General features: G+C 36.8%; 2 protein-coding genes across 2 annotated transcripts; both read right to left on the minus strand.

Moving 5' to 3' along the window:
• Positions 1–760: 760 nt before the first annotated feature.
• katnal1 (katanin p60 subunit A-like 1) lies at positions 761–11,390 on the minus strand. The gene is made up of 11 exons (XM_082158468.1): positions 11,263–11,390; positions 9,461–9,731; positions 9,143–9,303; positions 8,448–8,610; positions 7,858–7,985; positions 5,655–5,760; positions 5,112–5,270; positions 3,951–4,077; positions 3,735–3,869; positions 2,508–2,634; positions 761–1,396 (listed from the first exon to the last, which is right to left on the minus strand). The coding sequence occupies exons 2-11, from the start codon at positions 9,620–9,622 to the stop codon at positions 1,198–1,200; spliced, it is 1,467 nt and encodes a 488-aa protein (XP_082014594.1). The 5' UTR covers positions 9,623–9,731; positions 11,263–11,390; the 3' UTR covers positions 761–1,197.
• Positions 11,391–15,472: 4,082 nt separating this feature from the next.
• Positions 15,473–18,236, minus strand: hmgb1a (high mobility group box 1a). The gene is made up of 5 exons (XM_082158489.1): positions 18,217–18,236; positions 16,323–16,484; positions 16,095–16,240; positions 15,831–16,005; positions 15,473–15,743 (listed from the first exon to the last, which is right to left on the minus strand). The coding sequence occupies exons 2-5, from the start codon at positions 16,467–16,469 to the stop codon at positions 15,597–15,599; spliced, it is 615 nt and encodes a 204-aa protein (XP_082014615.1). The 5' UTR covers positions 16,470–16,484; positions 18,217–18,236; the 3' UTR covers positions 15,473–15,596.
• Between the last annotated feature and the right edge of the window lie 744 nt (positions 18,237–18,980).

The following is an 18,980-nucleotide window of genomic DNA, read 5'->3' on the forward strand; positions in this document are numbered from 1 at the left end:
CAAGTATATTTCTCAGTGAAACAGGAGAAACATAAAGCGGGGTGGGATTTTATCCACCAGAAATGTATAAGATCACAAAAAGTGGGTGGAGTTTGAATTAATCGGTTATAATGATCTAATAGCCTGCACAGTCTTGGCGACATCAGCCCGAAAAGAAAGTTGTTTCAGAGCTGGAGCAAGTTATTATATTCTGATGAAAGATTATGAAGACAAAAATGTCTCTCTTGTGTATCTTGATAAATCAAGTACACACTGTAAAAAACAAAACAAGAAAATACTATTTCATTCTTTCTACTTCAAAATTTTACATTTAATTCAATTGAGGATTTTTTTTATAATTTATTTGTAAAATGTACTGTGAAAATTGTTTCAAAGTAAACTTCAGTGCTATAGACCTTAAGTAGCCCCGCCCCTTTTCAGCACTGCGCTGGTTGTGTTCCGTCTTCTGGTTTGTATTTCCACAGCATGAAGGTAAGATCTTACGGATTTATGAACGAGACGATCGTTCTAAAATCTTCCCGGTCTAATGACATTTGTTAAGACATCTGCTTCAAACATTAAAATGCTCATGATAACTTTTGTTAACTTTACAATACTGTAGGTATATCCACTTCACCAAGTAATTACTCTTCGACAGCGATGCCATAAACCAGTTCAAACTCAAAATTTCTCTGCCGCAAAAGGTCTATAATTAAAAAGTGTATTGAGAAAGTAAATCAGGTACATTTTGATTGTTTCTGGCCAAAACACATGTAATAGGTAGAGAATAAAATGTTCGTTTCATTAGAACTATCAAGTAAAGCAAATAAAAGTACACAGCACCTATGAGTGTCTATTAAACATTAAAAAAACATCCAGTACAGTGCCAGAACAATTTTCACAAGCTTTTCAGTTTTTGAAACTTAAACAGATCACTAGCAACTTTCCATCTGTTAGAAGAGAATGAAGTTAGAAATGACTTGAAACTGAGATGCTAGAAACAAATAAAAGTGGCTCAGTGCCAAACACAGACCGGTAGTGCATTTAAGCAACTCTTCTCGGTCCAAACATGTCCCAACACATCTGAACACTGGTAGTTTTCAGTAGCATATTTGAATATTAAAATGTCTTGAAACATAAAACCGTGCCTTTTTTCAAGTATTGGTCCACAATGTGCCTTCCAACATTCACACTTGTCTTTTAGCTGTCATTTGTCTTTTACACAGACCCAAACTCGGACATCCAGGTCTCATACTTCTCCAGGTCTGAAGCCGAGACGGATTTTGAGATCTTTTTGAGTGTAAGCTCAAAGTCCTCCATGGTGACTGGCATCTGCAGCTCATCTTTAGAAAGAGCACGGATCTCCTCCGGACTCAGACCCTGGATCCTCCTTCGCATGGCCATCATTGATGCATCTCTGAGAGAACAGACACAAGTTCATCAGTCAGATCAACATGTTTAGAGCTTACACAGCTTCATTTAAAGAGGACCTATTATGCTTTAGCATTTTAGCATGTCAACAATCAGTGCCGTTTTTTTAAGAGTGGCGTAAATGCACAAGGGATCCCCGGAGTATGATGCATGAGGGAACTCAGTGAAGTAGTCATTCTCCCGACTAAAATGCAAGTTTGATCTGTTTTAAATGAAAGCAATTTGCACTGATATGTCAGTGCCATTGTTTTGTTTCAAGATGCACACCATGTTTTTTTTCTCAGGCACGTTTATAAAAGCTGCTTAAATGTCCTAATTTATCTAAGGCCTAATCCTGACTTAATCTAAGCCCTGTCTGTGAAACCAGGCCATTAGGTGCCACGTTCATTACAGCATTACTCCTCCACCTGCGCGTGACATGATTAACAACAGTCCTATATAATTGAACCAATGTGGTTTAGACGACAGAGGTGCGACCATGTTACTGCGGTTTTAGGTAACAGTGGTGACTAGTTGGTTCGTTTTTCCAACAATGCATCATACTGTGGTAGTTAATCAGCAAAGTTACATTACTGTAATAATGTAAATATTTGAAAAATAATTAGGTTTTCATGCCTGAATGTTAAAAAAACACTTCTAGTAGACCCTTAAAACAAAATCAAGACTTTGTATAAGGGTATAATATGGCCTTATTTTATATATATGAAATAAAATATATTAAAATATTTTCTCTCACCCCTTAATATGCAAATACAAAACATATAAACCCAGACTGAATTGATTAAATCTTTTTCAGTGCTATTTGAGATTTGTCCCTCTAAAAACACACTTTGTCCTTTTAGCTGAAGCAGCTGGAGCTGGTTGGTTTGGTTCAAGATAACTCTTCTATTCAGGAATTTTCTGCAATGCTGAAGGAAAAATGAATGGAAAATATACTAAAGGGCCCCAGGCAGCCACAGTTGGGCTTGAGTCTGTTTGGCTCTGATTTTGTCGCTTTGCACTGCATTACATTTTTACCAAGGGCAGGAAAATGACATGATGCTTGAAGCATTCAGTTTGGACAAGGTGTTATCTGTAATCCTGAAAACATACTGTACCTGCAGACGTTGGTGATGTCAGCTCCTGAATAACCCTCAATTTTCTCAGCAATGAGGGGGAGATCCACGTCAGATTCCACTTCAACTTCCCGTAGGTTGATCTTTAACAGTTCTGCCCGTCCTTCAGCTGTGGAGTTCAGTAATGGTTTGATGAAAGCCATGTTTTTTATTTTAAAGATTATTAAGCTTTGTTTACTTTTTTTTATTATTGTTCTCCTGTTTTGGTAAAAAAAAAAAAAAAAAAAATTCTACAAATAGACAGCCTGTGTTCAAAATATTATTTTGACTACCATATTTCCTGGAATATAAATCACGTTTTTTTAAATAATCTGAAACATGCTGAGACTTATATTCCAAAGCAACTTGTATAATGCAATTAAAGTAAAGCAAAACAAAGCCAATACATTTGGATTCCAGCTGGTATGTGAGCCCAAGTTTATTTGGATAGCGCATTTCCCCACATACTGGTACATTTAGTTTGCCTTTAATAAATGTAATTTACAATGAATTCAACAATAATTTATGTTTGTTTTATATTTATATTTCTCATTCCTGTTCTGTGAATACCGTTAAATTGAAAGGATTTGTGGAGTGAGTAGAACTAATACATGTTTATAATGTCTGTAAATGTTATTTAATGTTATTTTACATTATTTCTGAAAATTAATAAATTGTGACTTAAGTGACAAATGTATTCTTTCTCTCTCAACAATGCAATATTGATCCAGTGCGACTTATTTTCCATATAATTTGGTCAATATATATATATTTTTTTGTTTTAAGTAAAATGTTATAATACAAGTTATTTTAAATCAGCAATGAAAATTCTAATAATTCATATTTCAAAATGTGCATAAGTATCATGATAAAATGCCAGTTTCGAAAATCCTAAAAATAATCTCCATTTTATTTATAAAATTTCTAATTTTGTCCTTTTGGTTTCAGGAAGAAATATGACCTTTTTGAAATATGACCTTTTTGTCTCTCAACATATTTGAAATTCTAAAATCCAGGCCCTTTAACTATACCAAAAGAGTTGCATCAGACAATGAAAGCTCATGAGTAATGACTAACTAACTGAACTACACAGCAGTGTGAATGGATAGAAATTAGTCAGGCAGGTTCATTTATGAGTGGGTGAGATGCATGGAGAAATCAGAGGAGCCGTGACTGCCTGGAGGATGTTGTCCTGTTGATGGGCGTTTGTGTGTGAGGGTGTTAGATTACCAGTGGGCAGTGGAATGTAGATCCTCTTCTCCAGTCGTCTCCTTAGAGCCTCATCAATGTCCCAGGGGAAGTTAGTGGCAGCCAGGACCATTACCATTTTAGAGGGATCGTCACTCTCTTGAGAACCTCCTACACCTGATGCCATTACACGGGTAGGCGTTAAAATACGGCTGCATTATTATATCATAACAGGGTCGTTTACTACACAAAACTCACCATCCATCTGCACAAGTAATTCGGACTTCACTCTGCGACTGGCCTCATGTTCATCTGATGTGCCCCGCCTCCCGCAAATAGAGTCTACCTCATCAATAAAAATTGTTGTGGGAGCATAAAAACGAGCCTGTTAAAACAAAAAAATAAGACTATAACAAGACAAACATTTTTAATTATCAGATCTTATCAGGTATTATCATGTTATCATACATGTACTTAAAGGGGATGTCTAATGCTATTTCATGCATTCTGGCTTATTTACTCTGTTAAAGAGTTGGATTCTCATGCTAAACATGGCCAAAGTTTAAAAAAATTAGTTGGACATACGACAGGGTATTTCTGTGCCAAATACACTACTTCAGGATTCGTATAAGTTTTGGAAAGTTTTTTTTTTTTCGAGTATGGCCCTGTATGACGTCATAAAGAGCGAAATTCCTTGTATGGGCACTTCTCCTGGAAGAGCGTGCACACATCAACCAGAGCCCTGAGAGCAAGAGCACGCACATCAACGTGCTTCGTTCGGGTTACGGAAGCCGTCGGCAGTGCTGTCATTTTGTTTTTAGACCACGAAATCAGTGTGTTATCCAGGGATAATGTGTACCTGACTCTTTATAGCTCCGCCCACGACACGCCTCCAGGAGCTTGACTGTTTTCGGAAAGAATCGGTACAGCGTATCGGTCTTTTATAAATCTGATAAAACTAAAGATTCTTCGGAGATATGAAGGTGGCAATACTACTCTATAGGAACTCAAGATTAACCTGAGATTGGCAAAAACTGTGCGTTATATCCCCTTTAATTAATTTCAGGAAGTTTTGTTGTAAAGTGGCTCACAATCAGAATCACGATTTTTAAAGAAGCAATATTTGACCCCTGAAATTGATTTTGCCATTAGTAAAGGCATATGTTTTTTTCTATAATTAACTAACTAAGCTTTTTTGCTATACTGTTGTCTAACTAGCTATAAAAGTACCTGTAAATAATACTAAAGATATCATGGCACAGTAAATAATTGGTCCCCATGTTAGAATACACAGGTCTCTACTGTCGATCCATGTAGATTTTGTATGCAATCGCTGTTTCAGTTTTTGGTGTTGTTTGAAAGTGGACAATGAACAAACACTATCACAGTGTCTACATTGCTTCCTTGGAGATCACTCACCATTTCAAAGAGGAGCCGCACCAGTTTCTCAGATTCTCCCCTGTACTTTGAGGTCAGTGTGGAGGACGACACATTGAAAAATGTTGTCCCACATTCGGTCGCAACCGCTTTAGCCAGCATGGTCTTCCCTGTACCTGGAGGCCCCACCATCAGCACCCCCTGACAGTTTAAGAACAACATGCATTGGTATCATCTTCACACGGGCACATATTTTAAAAACAACAACGATGCAGTTGATAGTTTGTGGAAAAAAACACTTCAGTAGACCAGATGGTATGTGAAAAACAAACTGAAGTAGAAATATATCAACCCGACTCAATCTGCGACGAATGATACAGTACTAATGAGAGCTTGTGTTGAAAAAATGTTCAGTCTGTCCTACATAATAAACTAACTTAACAGCGCCCCCTGGTGGACTAAAAAACTATCATCACAAGAAATAGACCTACATTTTGGCAAAAAACAATATGACAGACTATGCATCCATATGCATGTATGCTCAGATGTCAAACTCTGGCATTAGGTGCCATCTAACATATTAACCTTCCACGGGCGGCGGATCCCCTTGAAGAAGTCTGGCATCCACATAGGCAGGACCACTGCCTCTCTCAGCAGCTTTTTGGCATCTTCTAGATCTGCTATGTCATCCCTGTAGGAACAGTAACACATGACAGCTTGCCTGAATCACTGTCCAACACTGAATCACTAACTGCCACTGTGACTGACAGCTGTCGCTGACTCAACACACAACAACTACACTCTGGAGAAGTACGAAAACTAAATTCACGACGTCGCTATTTATACAGCCAGTGCTTAGGCCCAGAAGGAATTTGAGCTTTTTTCACATTTTCTGGGCTGATTTTGATTTTGTTTTGTTTTTTAGTGCAGAATGGACTCGAATCTGAAAAAATGTGCTACAGCGAACTGAAAGTACAAACTCTTTTTGGATGCTGAGAGGATAATCAAACTAGCCAAAAAAAAAAAAAAAAAAAAAAAAAAACATTGTCTCAAGTCGTTTCAAACCCGTAAGACTTCTGTTTATCTTAAAAAAGAAAAAAGAAAAAAAAAGATATTTTTTATGAAATGTGAGATTCCTGTCCCTCCATTGACAGCTAAGCAACTACCACTTTGTCGCTTCAAAATGTTCATAAAGAGATCGTAAAACTAATTAATTTGAATCGAGCGGTTTACTCCAAATTTTCTGAAGAGACACGATCACTTTATATGATGAAGAGATTTAATTTAGGTTTTTATTTGATCAGCGAACATAAAAAGAAGCTCAACCGAACTTGCTTGAAACATGAGAAAAAACGTCATTGGTTCTTGCGGAAGCTCAAACTTTCTTTTACCATATCTGATGTGTGCGTTGATGAATGTTTATATGTGAATGAAAGTCTAAATTAAATCTGTTCATCATATCAAGTGATCGTGTCTCTTCAGAAAAATGTGGACTAAACCGTTTAATTCATATGGATTGGTTTTACAATCTCTTTATGAACTTTTTCATAAAGTGGTAGTTGCGTAGGCGTGTATTGAGGGACAGAAATCTATCAGATTTCATAAAAATATCTTTATTTGTGTTTCGAAGGCAAATGAAAGTACATTTACATACTGGCACATTTTGTACTTTAGTATGTAGTGTTTAACAGTTATAGGTTAAATGTTAACAGTTATTGATTTACCGGTACTGTCTGATCGTGGTTATTTGATCTAATCACAATTATTTGAGAGAACTGGGATAATTGTGCAGTTTAAATTTCAATCAAATTTTTCAATTCAAATAAGGGAAATTTAGTGCATATAAAGATAATGCTGTTGCATCAAATTTTTCTGCATGGTAGGGAAAAGCACCACAGTGCCAGATTTCGGTATCACATCGATCCATTATTTAAAAGGGAAAACTCAGTTCTTTACTCACTCTGGTTTTGTTCTATTGAGCCCCTAAAGGGACATTTACATTTACATTTATTCATTTAGCTGACGCTTTTATCCAAAGCGACTTACAATTGCTATATATGTCAGAGGTCGCACGCCTCTGGAGCAACTAGGGGTTAAGTGTCTTGCTCAGGGACACATTGGTGTCTCACAGTGGATTCGAACCCGGGTCTCTCACACCAAAGGCATGTGTCTTATCCATTGCGCCACCACCACCCCTATATGGTGGACATGGTGATGAAAAACAATATGAGATGTGTAGAAAAATTATATTTTTATGCTTTTGTATTTGCTCAATACAGAGCCCCACACATGACATAAAGACAAAAATATTAACATAAATGCCACCAATAAGAATTCGTTCCCACAACTTAGGAATTTGTTTCCTCGTTTTAGTAAAATGATGGCCATGTTGTAATAGTTTGTTCCCTTGTTTTAGTTCAATCAGAACAAAGAACAAATTAGTATAACTTGACCGCAATTTAGTGAAACGAGGGAATGAATTAAGGGAATGAATTCTTAATACATGACCACGACATATATACATACATACATATACATATATATATATATATATATATATATATATGACGTGTTGTGCTCTGTAGCTCACAAACCTTTTGTGTTCTCTCACGAAATGTATCACATATTATTGAGATTTGCTGGGCTCCAGTGTGAGATTAAAGACCAAGATTTAAGTTAATTTAATGATAGTAAATGATCATAAAAACTGCATAAAAAACATTTATTTTGTAAACTATATGATCATAAGTACTTGAAAAGTAAAACTAGTAGTAAAAAGGCACAATACCAGTGGATATTGAGATTCCGGGACACAATATCTCTCTCCAGTGCATCCACCAGATCGCTGTCATACCCTGTGCCATCAAACTTCCTCTGTTCCACATCAGCAGCACCCTCCTGGGAATTCTTCTTACTCTGAAAACACAGACAGATACGACACATGATAATAGGTACCAAGACAAATTAAATGGTCCAGTCTGAAATGAAATCAACCACAATTCCAATTCTCATTTCTTCATCTTTATTTTTAAGAGTAATTTTAAGAATTATTATTATCATTATTATTATTATCTTGTACATTAGGCCTAACACTGTGTCTACACTGGACGCGAACGGCACGATGTGACGCGACAAAAGACAGTAGAGCCCATTATAATAAGTGATGAGACACGACAAATCCCTGACAGTAAATTGATGCCTTGTTCTATTTATGATATACTCCAAGCACTCGTGATACTTCTCATAGGAAGGACAAATGGATTTGCAATGGTCACTTTGTCGCATCCAGTGTAGACAGCTTCTAGCTGTTGCAGTGCGACGCAACCCATTAACGGTCGCGTTCGGTCTAGACACAGTGTAATAGTTTGGGTAACTTACTTTATCCTCCTTAGCTTTATTTCCACGGCCGTCACGGGTGTTCGGTCTATCTGATCTGACGTTCGGCTGACCCCTCCCCACAGGTCCGCGATGCTGCATCCCAGGTGACTCTTTCCTCTGAGGCTTTGATACAGGGACCGGCTTCTTCACCTGGACAGGTCCCCTATAAACAGACAGTCTCATATCCTCAGGTCCATGTGACCACATGTGCAAACAGATACACTAAATTTGTGTTAGTGCATTTTGTTTGGAGTTTTTGGTGCTTAATTTATATAATATCAATCAGATTAACTGATTTAGCCAATATAACTTATACATGTGTATAATTTACACTAACATTAAAAAGTTTGGGGTCGTAAGATTTTTTTGAAAGAAATTAATACTATTCAGAAAGAATTCATTAAATTGGGCAAAAAGAATCCTGAAAAAATCCTGGCTTCCACAAAAATATTAAGCAGCACAAAAGTTTTCAACACTGATAATAGGAAATATTTTTCAGCATCAAATCAGCATATTGAACTTAGCAAAAAAAAAACCAAAAAAAATCCAAATAACTTTTACAGATTTTAATCGGAAAAGGTTTAAACAATGTTATATAAAGTTGTATATGACTTTCTTCTTTCAGCCAAACACAATCAGAGTCCAAGAACTCCAAGAACTCCTCAGGGGTTTATGTAATCAGCTGCCTATTCTACCTGTGCTCCGCTGGGGTTGGGGGAGGCCAGACATCAGGGTCCCTTGGGCTCTCTTCAGGCAAAGGGTTGGGGAAATCAACTGGTTTGTCCATCTTGAAACTCTCCAGGGTGTTTACAATGCTTTTCACCTGCTCATATTCCTCTGCCAGTTCCTGCCGAATCTGGACTCAAAGCGGGTTGATCCATCAATCAATGTTGGATTGAGTCCAACATATACATTTACTGTACCAACACAACTAGCCTATATTCTTTAGCTAAAACCTGTTCGAGCAAATATAAATGGTCATGAACACATATCAGATTAAATCAGAGCCTTACTTGATGCCATTTGACTTTCAGGGCAGGATCTCTGAGGGACAAACAGTGCTTATGGATCTGTTGTATAACACCTTGGTAGTACACCATGGACGAGTCATAGTTCCCCAGTAGTGCATATTCTCTTCCTTTCTTAGCATTGTCGCAAATCTCAGTCAGATTCATGATGAGAAAGAAATCAAACTGAATGTTGCTTAAGCGCTTCAATGTGACCAGAGTTCACAGCGTCATTAAAGAAGCTGGTTTGAGTGCGGTTGATTGAAGGCCATGAGTCCTAAACATGTCAGAGCACAGAGAATCTGATGAGATGATGCAGAGCCAAATCAAACATTTATAATAATAGTAACAGAAGAGGGGTAAAGTTGGGTACAGTACATCACTTTCTGGCAAATCATCTAGAGCAGCATTAAAATGTCTCTGCAGTCTGCACATTTCCAGACTCAGAGTGTAAAGTCAGGTCTCGCCTTTTATTTTGTTTAAATATTTAACAAAATACAACCCAAAAGCTATTTAAAGAACTATTATGCTAGAAGTCAACCTTTGTGTCAAAACTATTTTGCTTGAGCAAAATGTTCCAGGGAATCTGCACAGCAAAACTTTCAGATAGAATGAGTTGGATTTGTCTGTGTAAGAATAAGAAATGTTTATAACATTAAAAAACAATGCAAATTCAATTCATTGTTACTATTCTGTACTAAACTTTTATGTAGAGTGTGTAAACATTTCTGTGTAGAATTACTTTTAATTATTTAAATTTCTGTACAAATGTTTTTACTGATAATAGTTAACTATAAAATGGAGTGTATGTAAGTGGGAAATGTGTGTATGGGCACATTTATGGAAGCAACATCCATGCACTATAAATACTGACATAAGCTGATGGTAGTAGATAAATTGTGACAATAACTAAATAGTCTTTTTCTTAAAATTATTAGGTTTTTTAAAAAGAAAAAAGAAAAATCGTAAATTTAAGCTATCAATCATGATGCCTTACTTTTAGATGTCCAATAGTTTCTTATTAATATACAAATCTTATATTAAAGGTTGCAATGTTAGTCCATTCATAGGTTTTCCCATTCAGCCTCTGTAAAATGTTTTTTTCTTGCTCTCTGTAGAAAACTAGGACCAATCAAATCAGGTTATAAATATAAAGTAATATTATTGCATCGGTTTAAAACGCAGTGACTGAATCTTTATTCACTGATAACAATCACTATACTTATCAACGGGTTTGGATGCAAAGCTGCAGTTACTACTACTGCTGCTGTACTACACTTTGGTTTATTAACCTTTGCCCTGACCACACAGTCAAAAATAAGACAATTTCGTTCGTTGGACACATGACGTAAAAGCACATAATAAATACCGTTCGGGACACCTCAAAATGCTTGAATAATATACATTTCTTTTTCTTTATTTTCTTTTTAAATAACCCAACAGTCGACCATGAATGATTCCATTCAATCATTTTTTCCAATAAAATCAAATTGATCAAGTCGTGTTTGTATGTAAAAACAGCTCAAACGCCACCCCTCTTAGATATTCCTTTGCAAGGGACTTGTAGTTGTTTTATGTTTGCCTTAAAGTACAGACAAATAGCGAAAACTGCCATAGGGAACTACATTACCCATAAGGCAACAGTGCAAGATGCTTAAGATGTAGGCCATTGGTAACAAAAAGGATTTGCAAGGAAACAAAATACGAAGTCCTTTTGTTAGTTTATGGATCCTTCTAAGGACATGCGATATGACAGATATGTTCTATATTTAATTCTACGTTTGCATGGGAATGAGTAAATGTCTTACCTTTATTCGAGGCACTTTTATATTCGAGCGGTCCACAGTCCGTTGCCCACTGATGTTGCCATGGCCGCGGAAAGACGCTGACTAATGAATGTGTGCATGTGTTGTAGGCGGGGCCTGGGCAAATACAACTCAAACCGCTTGATAAACTAAAGGTGAGACCGGGGGCCCGTTCTTCTTACGTGGGTTACTCAGACTGCAGTTTTCCTGACTGTTTGACTTGATCCAGGATTGTTAGGATCTTAATCTGAAAATAATACTATAATGTTGTGGTGTCTACCATAATATACACAGACAGTTTTACTCACTGAGAGATGTATTTGTGAGGGATTAATTACATAATAATTTTATTGGAGTCTTACACACAGTTAGTCTGTGCTGTGCATTCATTTGAATGGTGACCCCTATTGGGAGTGGCTTATGCAGAGATGCAGATAACATAGTTACTTAGTTAAAACACTGTCTGATGAGCCATTAGAAAAATGTTTTTAACCCATAAGCAGTGCAGGGGCCTGTTACAATAAGGAGGTTCAACCAATTCTGATTTAAAACTTGAATTCTGAGTTGATTTACCCTGAGATGGAAAACTCTGAGTTTTCTGTTTCAGAACAGCTGAATAGAATTAGTTCAGTCAACTCTGAGTATAGGTTGACTCTGCACCATGACTGTGAAAAGCCATGTTCAATGGAGCTCCGCAATTACGATTCACCATGGCAACAGAACTCTATACGCAAGTATAATTCTTATTCACTGTTATAATATCGGGGTGAAAACCGGCAGAACAGCAAGTTATTGAACTAATACTCATTTTCATGGTATCAAGAAGGCAGAGGACCTGCACCACCTCTGATAGATGAAGAGGAGATACACAATTGGAAGAATTGGAAGAATATTAAAATCCAACAGGAAAAAGAATTAGTTGCTTTTGTATTTGTAGGAAATAAAAATTACCAAATAAATTGTGAATAATTCATATATCTCTACCCTTCCATCTGGCATCCTCCCAATGCATACAGTAATCTGCTTCATTTTTGGAAGGTGCAATGATGGGAATATGCGTGTCATCAATGCATCCAACCACACTGGAAATCCTAAAGGAAATTCTAATTATTCGGTTACTTTCAGAGGTCACAGCAAGATGTTATCAAGTGAACGTCCTTTATCAGATTAAATCGTTTAAACCGATTTCTCCACCACTGACCTGCAATCCTGTGAATCTCCTCTTTGATGGCTCATACGGGTTTGTGTCCGGGAAACAACACAAAAACTTTCAGAAAGAGCGTGAGAGCGAGGCACACTTTCCTTCCCGCTCTGATACAGTGGCCTTACTAATGTGCTCTGCATCTCCGATTTAATGTTATATAGAAAAATGTGCAATGAATGAATGAACTGCACTGCAAAAATACTTTTCTTACTTAGCCTTATTGTCTTGTTGTTTCCAGTCAAAATATTTAAAAAAATATTAAATCAAGATGCATTTACTACATAAGAAAAACCCTGGGTTTACCGAAGAAAACCTGCTCCTGACCAGGTTAGGCTCTGAGTATAAGTTACCTCTCTTTCAGAAACGGACTTGACTTACTCTGCTTTCTCGGGTTTGACATACCTCCCATTCTGAAACGGAAAACCCAGAGTTTCCCTCATTTCAGGGTTAACATACTCAGAGTTTTCACTTAACCTCCTTTCTGAAACAGGCCCCTGGTCTTTATACGCAAAGTACGCAAGTTGCATAGATGCCCAGAACCACCAGGGGGCCCCTTTCTCTCAATGATGATTTAATGACTAGGGCTGAGCGAGCAATTGAATTTTTGTTTCATTTTTGATTTTGGCTTCCAATGATTATGAAAACATGATGCTGCATTTCTTTCCTTTCCTTTAAAGCAGAGCACTGTCTCCCTTCCTACGTAGTTCAAATCAGTCTAATCATGTAAAGTGACTGTCGTAATATAGGGCCTACAGTCTCCTCCCGGACGTGCTCGACTAAAAAAAAAGAGTTAAAAGAGAATTGAGCTGTGAAAGAGGTTGTTCCCCAGACCGGCTCGATCTGAGACAGAGAAACACGTACAAGTAGCCTATAGCTTCGGGCGTGTGCTTATTTACAAATACACACAAAAATATGTCAAGATTCAGTCAGTTATGTCTTAAGTGAACATAAACAGTTGAGAAAGTAATCGAATGCTTGTCAGTGTATATGTGCATTTGGTCTTAAAGTGACAGCAGCCAATAAACCTGTCTTTGTCATTTAATGTTAATCAAACAACAAAAGAAAACGAAATAATCACTCACTGCTCTTCACTGAATAACTTTAGCAACTTTAATAAAAAATCAATGTATGTTTAATTCATACGGTGAAGACTGCAGTGTTTAATTTTTTACATTTGATTACTTTATTCAATTTCTGTATAGTAGGCTATTATGATTAGTAGGGTAAATTGTTTATTTCATTTGTCCCTTACAAACGTTTGCTTAGGACTCCCAGAAGTCTAGGACCGGCACCGCCCATAAGAAACTTTAATTAATGCTGTCATGTAAAAAATATGCTTCACAGTTAAATTAATTGCTAATTATAATATTAAAATAAAAATGTAAAGCCTGTACAAATACAAGGAATCATGAAATAATGGGAATAAGGGGAACCATGTAGCAAACAGTACACATTTTATTTATTTATTACATTTTATGTCACCACCACGGGTTAAGTAACGGTAAAAATTGCTTTAAATTACTATTTACCTCTTTTTTTTTTTTTTTTACATGGGTAATTACATAAATGTTAATCATGTTATTGTTTTTGTAGCCAAGATGAAGGGGGAAAAAACATGATAAATATCCACTGGAGTAAAAAGTGTGACAACTAGCCCCAGTCTCTTCTATAACATACCAGTAAATAGAAATTAACAATTCATGATAATGAAAGAGGTTGTTGAAAAGTTTTCTCTGATGTTTAGTTGACTGCATCATAGACTTTCCAAAAACATACGTTTTTTTTTTGTCATGTCAAACTAAATAAAATCCATCCTGCAGAGAGATGGCTGTATATTACCCACTGAAAACGCAAGCTCAAAGATAAGGGAATGAAAAGCATGAATGTAGAGCTGCTGATCTCTATAATAATCTGATTGAAGTGTCATGCCCTGTATAAACATATGACAGTACCACAAAATAATCATACGATGGCGCTGTATACCGCCGTAATATGCAGTTTAACCAAATGAACAGCAGGCGGCTCGGATTAATCGAGATTTTCATCTGGTGATACATTCATGTGTTATTTTTAAGCCTCTGTTTGTCAAGAAAAAGATGAAGGCCTCAAAACAGACTCACTGGTTGGTGTACTGTAACATACATTCAAATCTACTGCCCTAATAAAACGATCAATATGATCAAAAGAGGAAATCAATATAAACATATGAAGATATTTGAGCTTGGAATCAGTGTCTTCAGTAATAGCGTTAAATTACAAATAAAAGGTATTTAATATTTGTACATGATGCTGACATTTTGACATGAACATGACTAGACATGACAAACCAATAAACTCACCATTCACTTGCAGTATTAGAAAAGCTGCAAGTTAAATAGAAAAAATGATCTATATCCAAGTTTATTAAAACATTTTTAAAATAAATCCACTTACATTTTAAGTTTGATACAATGAGCTCCAAATGCCTTTAAGCTTTTTATCACAATTGGTGGTGATTAGATGGTAATCCGATCTCTATGAAGAAAAGTAGGGAAAATTGTTTTAAAAAAAAATGTTTTTATTGATGTCAGAAGCATACCAGAACAAAACAATTACTTTTTTTTTTTTTTTCATTTCTGCACTTACAGTGGTATTCAAAATACAGTAAAATAACTTTGATACGGCCATTTACTAATGATGATAATATTTGATCTGGAAAAAGAGTAAACAAACAAAAGTACATTAAGATATGAACTACAACCTCACATGAAACTAGGTTGTGTGCTGCGCACGTCTAAAACTCCACTGACCCCAAGACAATTTTACAACCCCCTTTTCTTTTTTACTGTACCAGGTAAGGATAGTGGTGTTGGAACCAGCTTTAAGAAATTAAACTAAGAACTAAATTAAGGTTTGGGGCATTTGGACGAACACAGATGACACTTCTGTAGTGTTAACTATACAAAAAAGGAAAAAAAAGAAACTGTACAGCTTAAAAACATATCATATACACAGCCTTATTTCTTTCTCTTTTTTTTTTTTTTGCTTTTCAGGTTTTTTATTTATTTCATTTACCCATTTTATGGCCTCAATAAAGTGTACAGGGGGGTTATATGCTTTATAGACAACAAGCTAAGCTCTAAACGTTATTTATCTACTCGTCATCGTCGTCGTCATCATCATCGTCATCCTCCTCATCATCATCATCGTCGTCATCATCATCGTTAGCCTTGTCCGGCTTGGAAGGGGCTTTGGCTGTGGCGCCTCCCACTTTTCCTTTAGAGCGATAGGCGGCAATGTCCTAAAAGGAATATGAGATGTTTGGTTAACACTGTATTATTATAATTTTTTTGGTATGATGCTGATTAGGCATGGCATCTTTTCTCACCTTCTCATACTTCTCCTTCAGCTTGGCGGCCTTCTTTTCGTATGGTTGTTTATCCTCAGATGCTGTTTTGTTCCACATCTCACCCAGTTTCTTGGCCACATCTCCAATAGACAGACCAGGGGTATCTTCTTTTACTTTGGGTCGGAACTCGGCGCAGAAAATGAAGAATGCTGATCTTTGATAGAACAGAGGATTAAAAAAAATGATAAACTTTGAATGCTTCACAAATGTCAATGCATCTTAATGAACAAGCAAGACGCTTACGGGGGTCTCTTGGGAGCATTGGGGTCTTTAAACCTCTTTTTCTTCTCGCCTTTGGGTGGAATGTAGTTCTTCATCTCCCTCTCGTAACGTGCCTTGTCAAGTTTGGCCATATCTTCAAACTTCCCTTTTTCCTTAGCTGACATAGTCTGAGGAAGGGATGAAAACAAATCATTGTTGGAAAGAGAGGGAAATTACATTAACACAATGTAAATTAAATGTGTGACTTACCTTCCATCGCTCAGAGCACTTTTTGGAAAACTCAGAGAAGTTGACCGATGCCTCAGGGTGTTTCTTCTTATGCTCCTCTCGGCAGGTCTGGACAAAGTATGCGTACGAGGACATTTTGCCTCTTGGTTTTGTTGGATCCTTCCCCATCTTGGCCTAAATATCCTGAATTGATAAAAAAAATGTTTTTTATTAAAATTTAATTAAAATTCATAATTATTATTTTTTTTACATGCATATCAAAAATCTACTTGGTATTAAATTCTACTTCCTAAATATCCTATTTAAATTTGTAGCACTGTGCTCTTAAAAATGAATTAGACTAGTGAAATTGTTCTGTTGACATGAAAACATGAACATATTTGAACTAGTTATTTTTTTTCTAGTATTTTGCATCTATAAGAAGTTTTTCTTCGCGACGAATTTGACGATTTATGATGTAAACATCATCCCTTCCAGTTTATTCCGTTTAAAAATAAAGTCTTGTTTGCACTTTTGAAACATTTGAAAAGTTGTTATAAATACTCACTTTCCAAAATCTTATTTTTTCAAAGTTAAAAAAGGGTTAAAACTGTAAAAATAAGTAAGTTGATTTAAGTTATTAAATGTGCCAAAGTACGCAAGACATCGAAAAACTCGTAAAATTTCTTAATATTCAAGTTCACTTTTGCCGTGTTCTCCGTTGAAAAGAGCCCATTTCTCCATATCTACCGTTGAAATAGCAATGGCGCACACTCTTGTCTCTCTGAAGGAAAGGAGGTCAACAACGACGGCAATATTTCTTCTTCCATTTTGTGAGAAAGCCGTCTTCATGAAAGAAAGTCCCTCTAAAATGTCTCCACCCGCCTTCCTGCTCGCTTTTGGACACGACAAACGAACGGCGTGGGTCAGTTTTCCTGACCGAAAATTGTTTCCTTCGCAAAATGCCCAGTGCATTCGCCTGGTGTATAGTAATACATTGGGTCTGTGCTGTGCAGAGTTGCAGTGGGCTCGCAATGGCCGCTTGTCTTCATGCACTAACACTGAGAATATGGCTCCTTCTCTTTGTGTCAGCGCTCAGCCATTACACTGCTTTGCAATAAGGGGGAGCCGCGCGACCGCATTACCTACCTCACTTTAACTCTCATTTTAACACCCTTCTCACGCAAGGAAAAATATCAAAATACCATGGTTGGAATGACGAAAGATTGAATTTTTATTTTCCGCCTCAAAAAACGTGTACTTTGAGCTTGGCGGGGTAGAAAACACCATTTGAAAAAGTTGAAGCGAACTGCGCCTGTCTATGGCTCTATGGCTTTGCCTTGTTTCCTATGCGAGTACAGTCAGCCATTACAGTAAAGCGCAGCTTCTGAGGTAATTTTTTTCCGCCCGTATCTCTGTCATTTCAATATCACCGAGCGTATAAATACATACACATAAGAATGGCGTTATGCTTTAATTTTTTCGCTAGTCAGTTTTTTTTCTTTCTTATCATTTCTCATAGTTCACTGTCTTCTTCTGACAGACATCCCTTATAAAGCGCTGCAATGGCTGCTTGCTGGCACTATCACCGTCCATAGACCTTGTTTGTACGCAATTCTGTCACCTAGTTGTCCGTTACATTTCGAATAGTCTGAATAATTATTATTATTTTTTCCATATTTTCAGTATTTCAACCTCTAATAAAACCGACTATTTCCGTCATTTTTTTAAGGTGTACATCAAGACAAATGAAATAAAAACGGTTATTCTATTCTGAAGGGATAATACCATATTTTTTAACGTTTCATAAAAATCCCCTCACCAATAAAATAGCTTTTTTACAAGGTAAATTTCAATTCCGTATGGTTTCCTGACCTTTTCTCGCATTTTTTGTACTTACCTCACACTTTGAAATGTCTACAAGCTTGACACTTACCACTGTCTTGTCTGGATAGTGAATGTACTGCAATGGCTGTTTGTGGATGTAATAGCGCTACGCAGTAGTCTGGTCTCTCAACCCTCTAGCATACTCTCAATAGGGCTTCCATTCCATTGGCTGCCGCCACGGCGAACATTCCTGCGATTGGCTGAGCGCTTTCCATTGTCCTAATAACAGCCGGGCTGCGATTGGCTGCCTTTTGTGAAACGTCACGAGTGTTTTAAATGGCGGGTTAATACAAAATACGGAGTGTATGTGTGTGTTACTTGTCTCAGCTAAAGCAAAGGCTGTGTGTACTATGTTGGCTGTAGCAGTACTGTGTTATATGTGTTGCGCGCGGAGTGCTGAATGAATGAGTGAGTCAATGCGGAGTGTCGGTGTTGCTGTGAGGTGGAAAACGTTGAATGAAGAAGTGGTCGGTCCAGCTGACGCCCCGCTTAGATCAAACACTATATGGACATCCAAGTCAGATTTGAACGAAAATATGCAATTATGAGTTATATTTATTAAAGTGGCTTAATCGACGGGATTCGTTTTTGAGTATCAAAAGCTGATTAATTACTACGTTTCGATATGAATCAACATGATACAACGCCAGAGGCGCTTTCTGCAGACTGTTAGTTAGTTTTTGATTTGAATAATTCAATGATAGCACCCCAAAACAATGGTAAAGATATTTGTATTACAAGTGTTAGATTAACACTCTCAAAACATTAATCTCGTTGTCAATGCATTTAGATTTAGTTAGACCACTGATATAT

This window comes from Leuciscus leuciscus (assembly GCF_965113295.1).
Source record: "Leuciscus leuciscus genome assembly, chromosome: 24".
Lineage (NCBI taxonomy): Eukaryota > Metazoa > Chordata > Actinopteri > Cypriniformes > Leuciscidae > Leuciscus > Leuciscus leuciscus.

What these genes read in the sequence shown, in the direction of transcription:
- katnal1 (XM_082158468.1), bottom strand. Translation starts at nt 9,622, where the DNA reads ATGAATCTGACTGAGATTTGCGACAATGCTAAGAAAGGAAGAGAATAT. An exon ending in CGGAATCTCAATATCCACTG is followed by an intron (nt 5,761 to 7,857) that starts GTATTGTGCCTT and finishes CTGTTCCTACAG; the next exon opens with GGATGACATAGCAGATCTAG. An exon ending in CTACATTCCACTGCCCACTG is followed by an intron (nt 2,635 to 3,734) that starts GTAATCTAACAC and finishes TGAACTCCACAG; the next exon opens with CTGAAGGACGGGCAGAACTG.
- hmgb1a (XM_082158489.1), bottom strand. Translation starts at nt 16,469, where the DNA reads ATGGGGAAGGATCCAACAAAACCAAGAGGCAAAATGTCCTCGTACGCA. An exon ending in AGTGCTCTGAGCGATGGAAG is followed by an intron (nt 16,241 to 16,322) that starts GTAAGTCACACA and finishes TCCCTTCCTCAG; the next exon opens with ACTATGTCAGCTAAGGAAAA. An exon ending in AATGCTCCCAAGAGACCCCC is followed by an intron (nt 16,006 to 16,094) that starts GTAAGCGTCTTG and finishes GTTCTATCAAAG; the next exon opens with ATCAGCATTCTTCATTTTCT.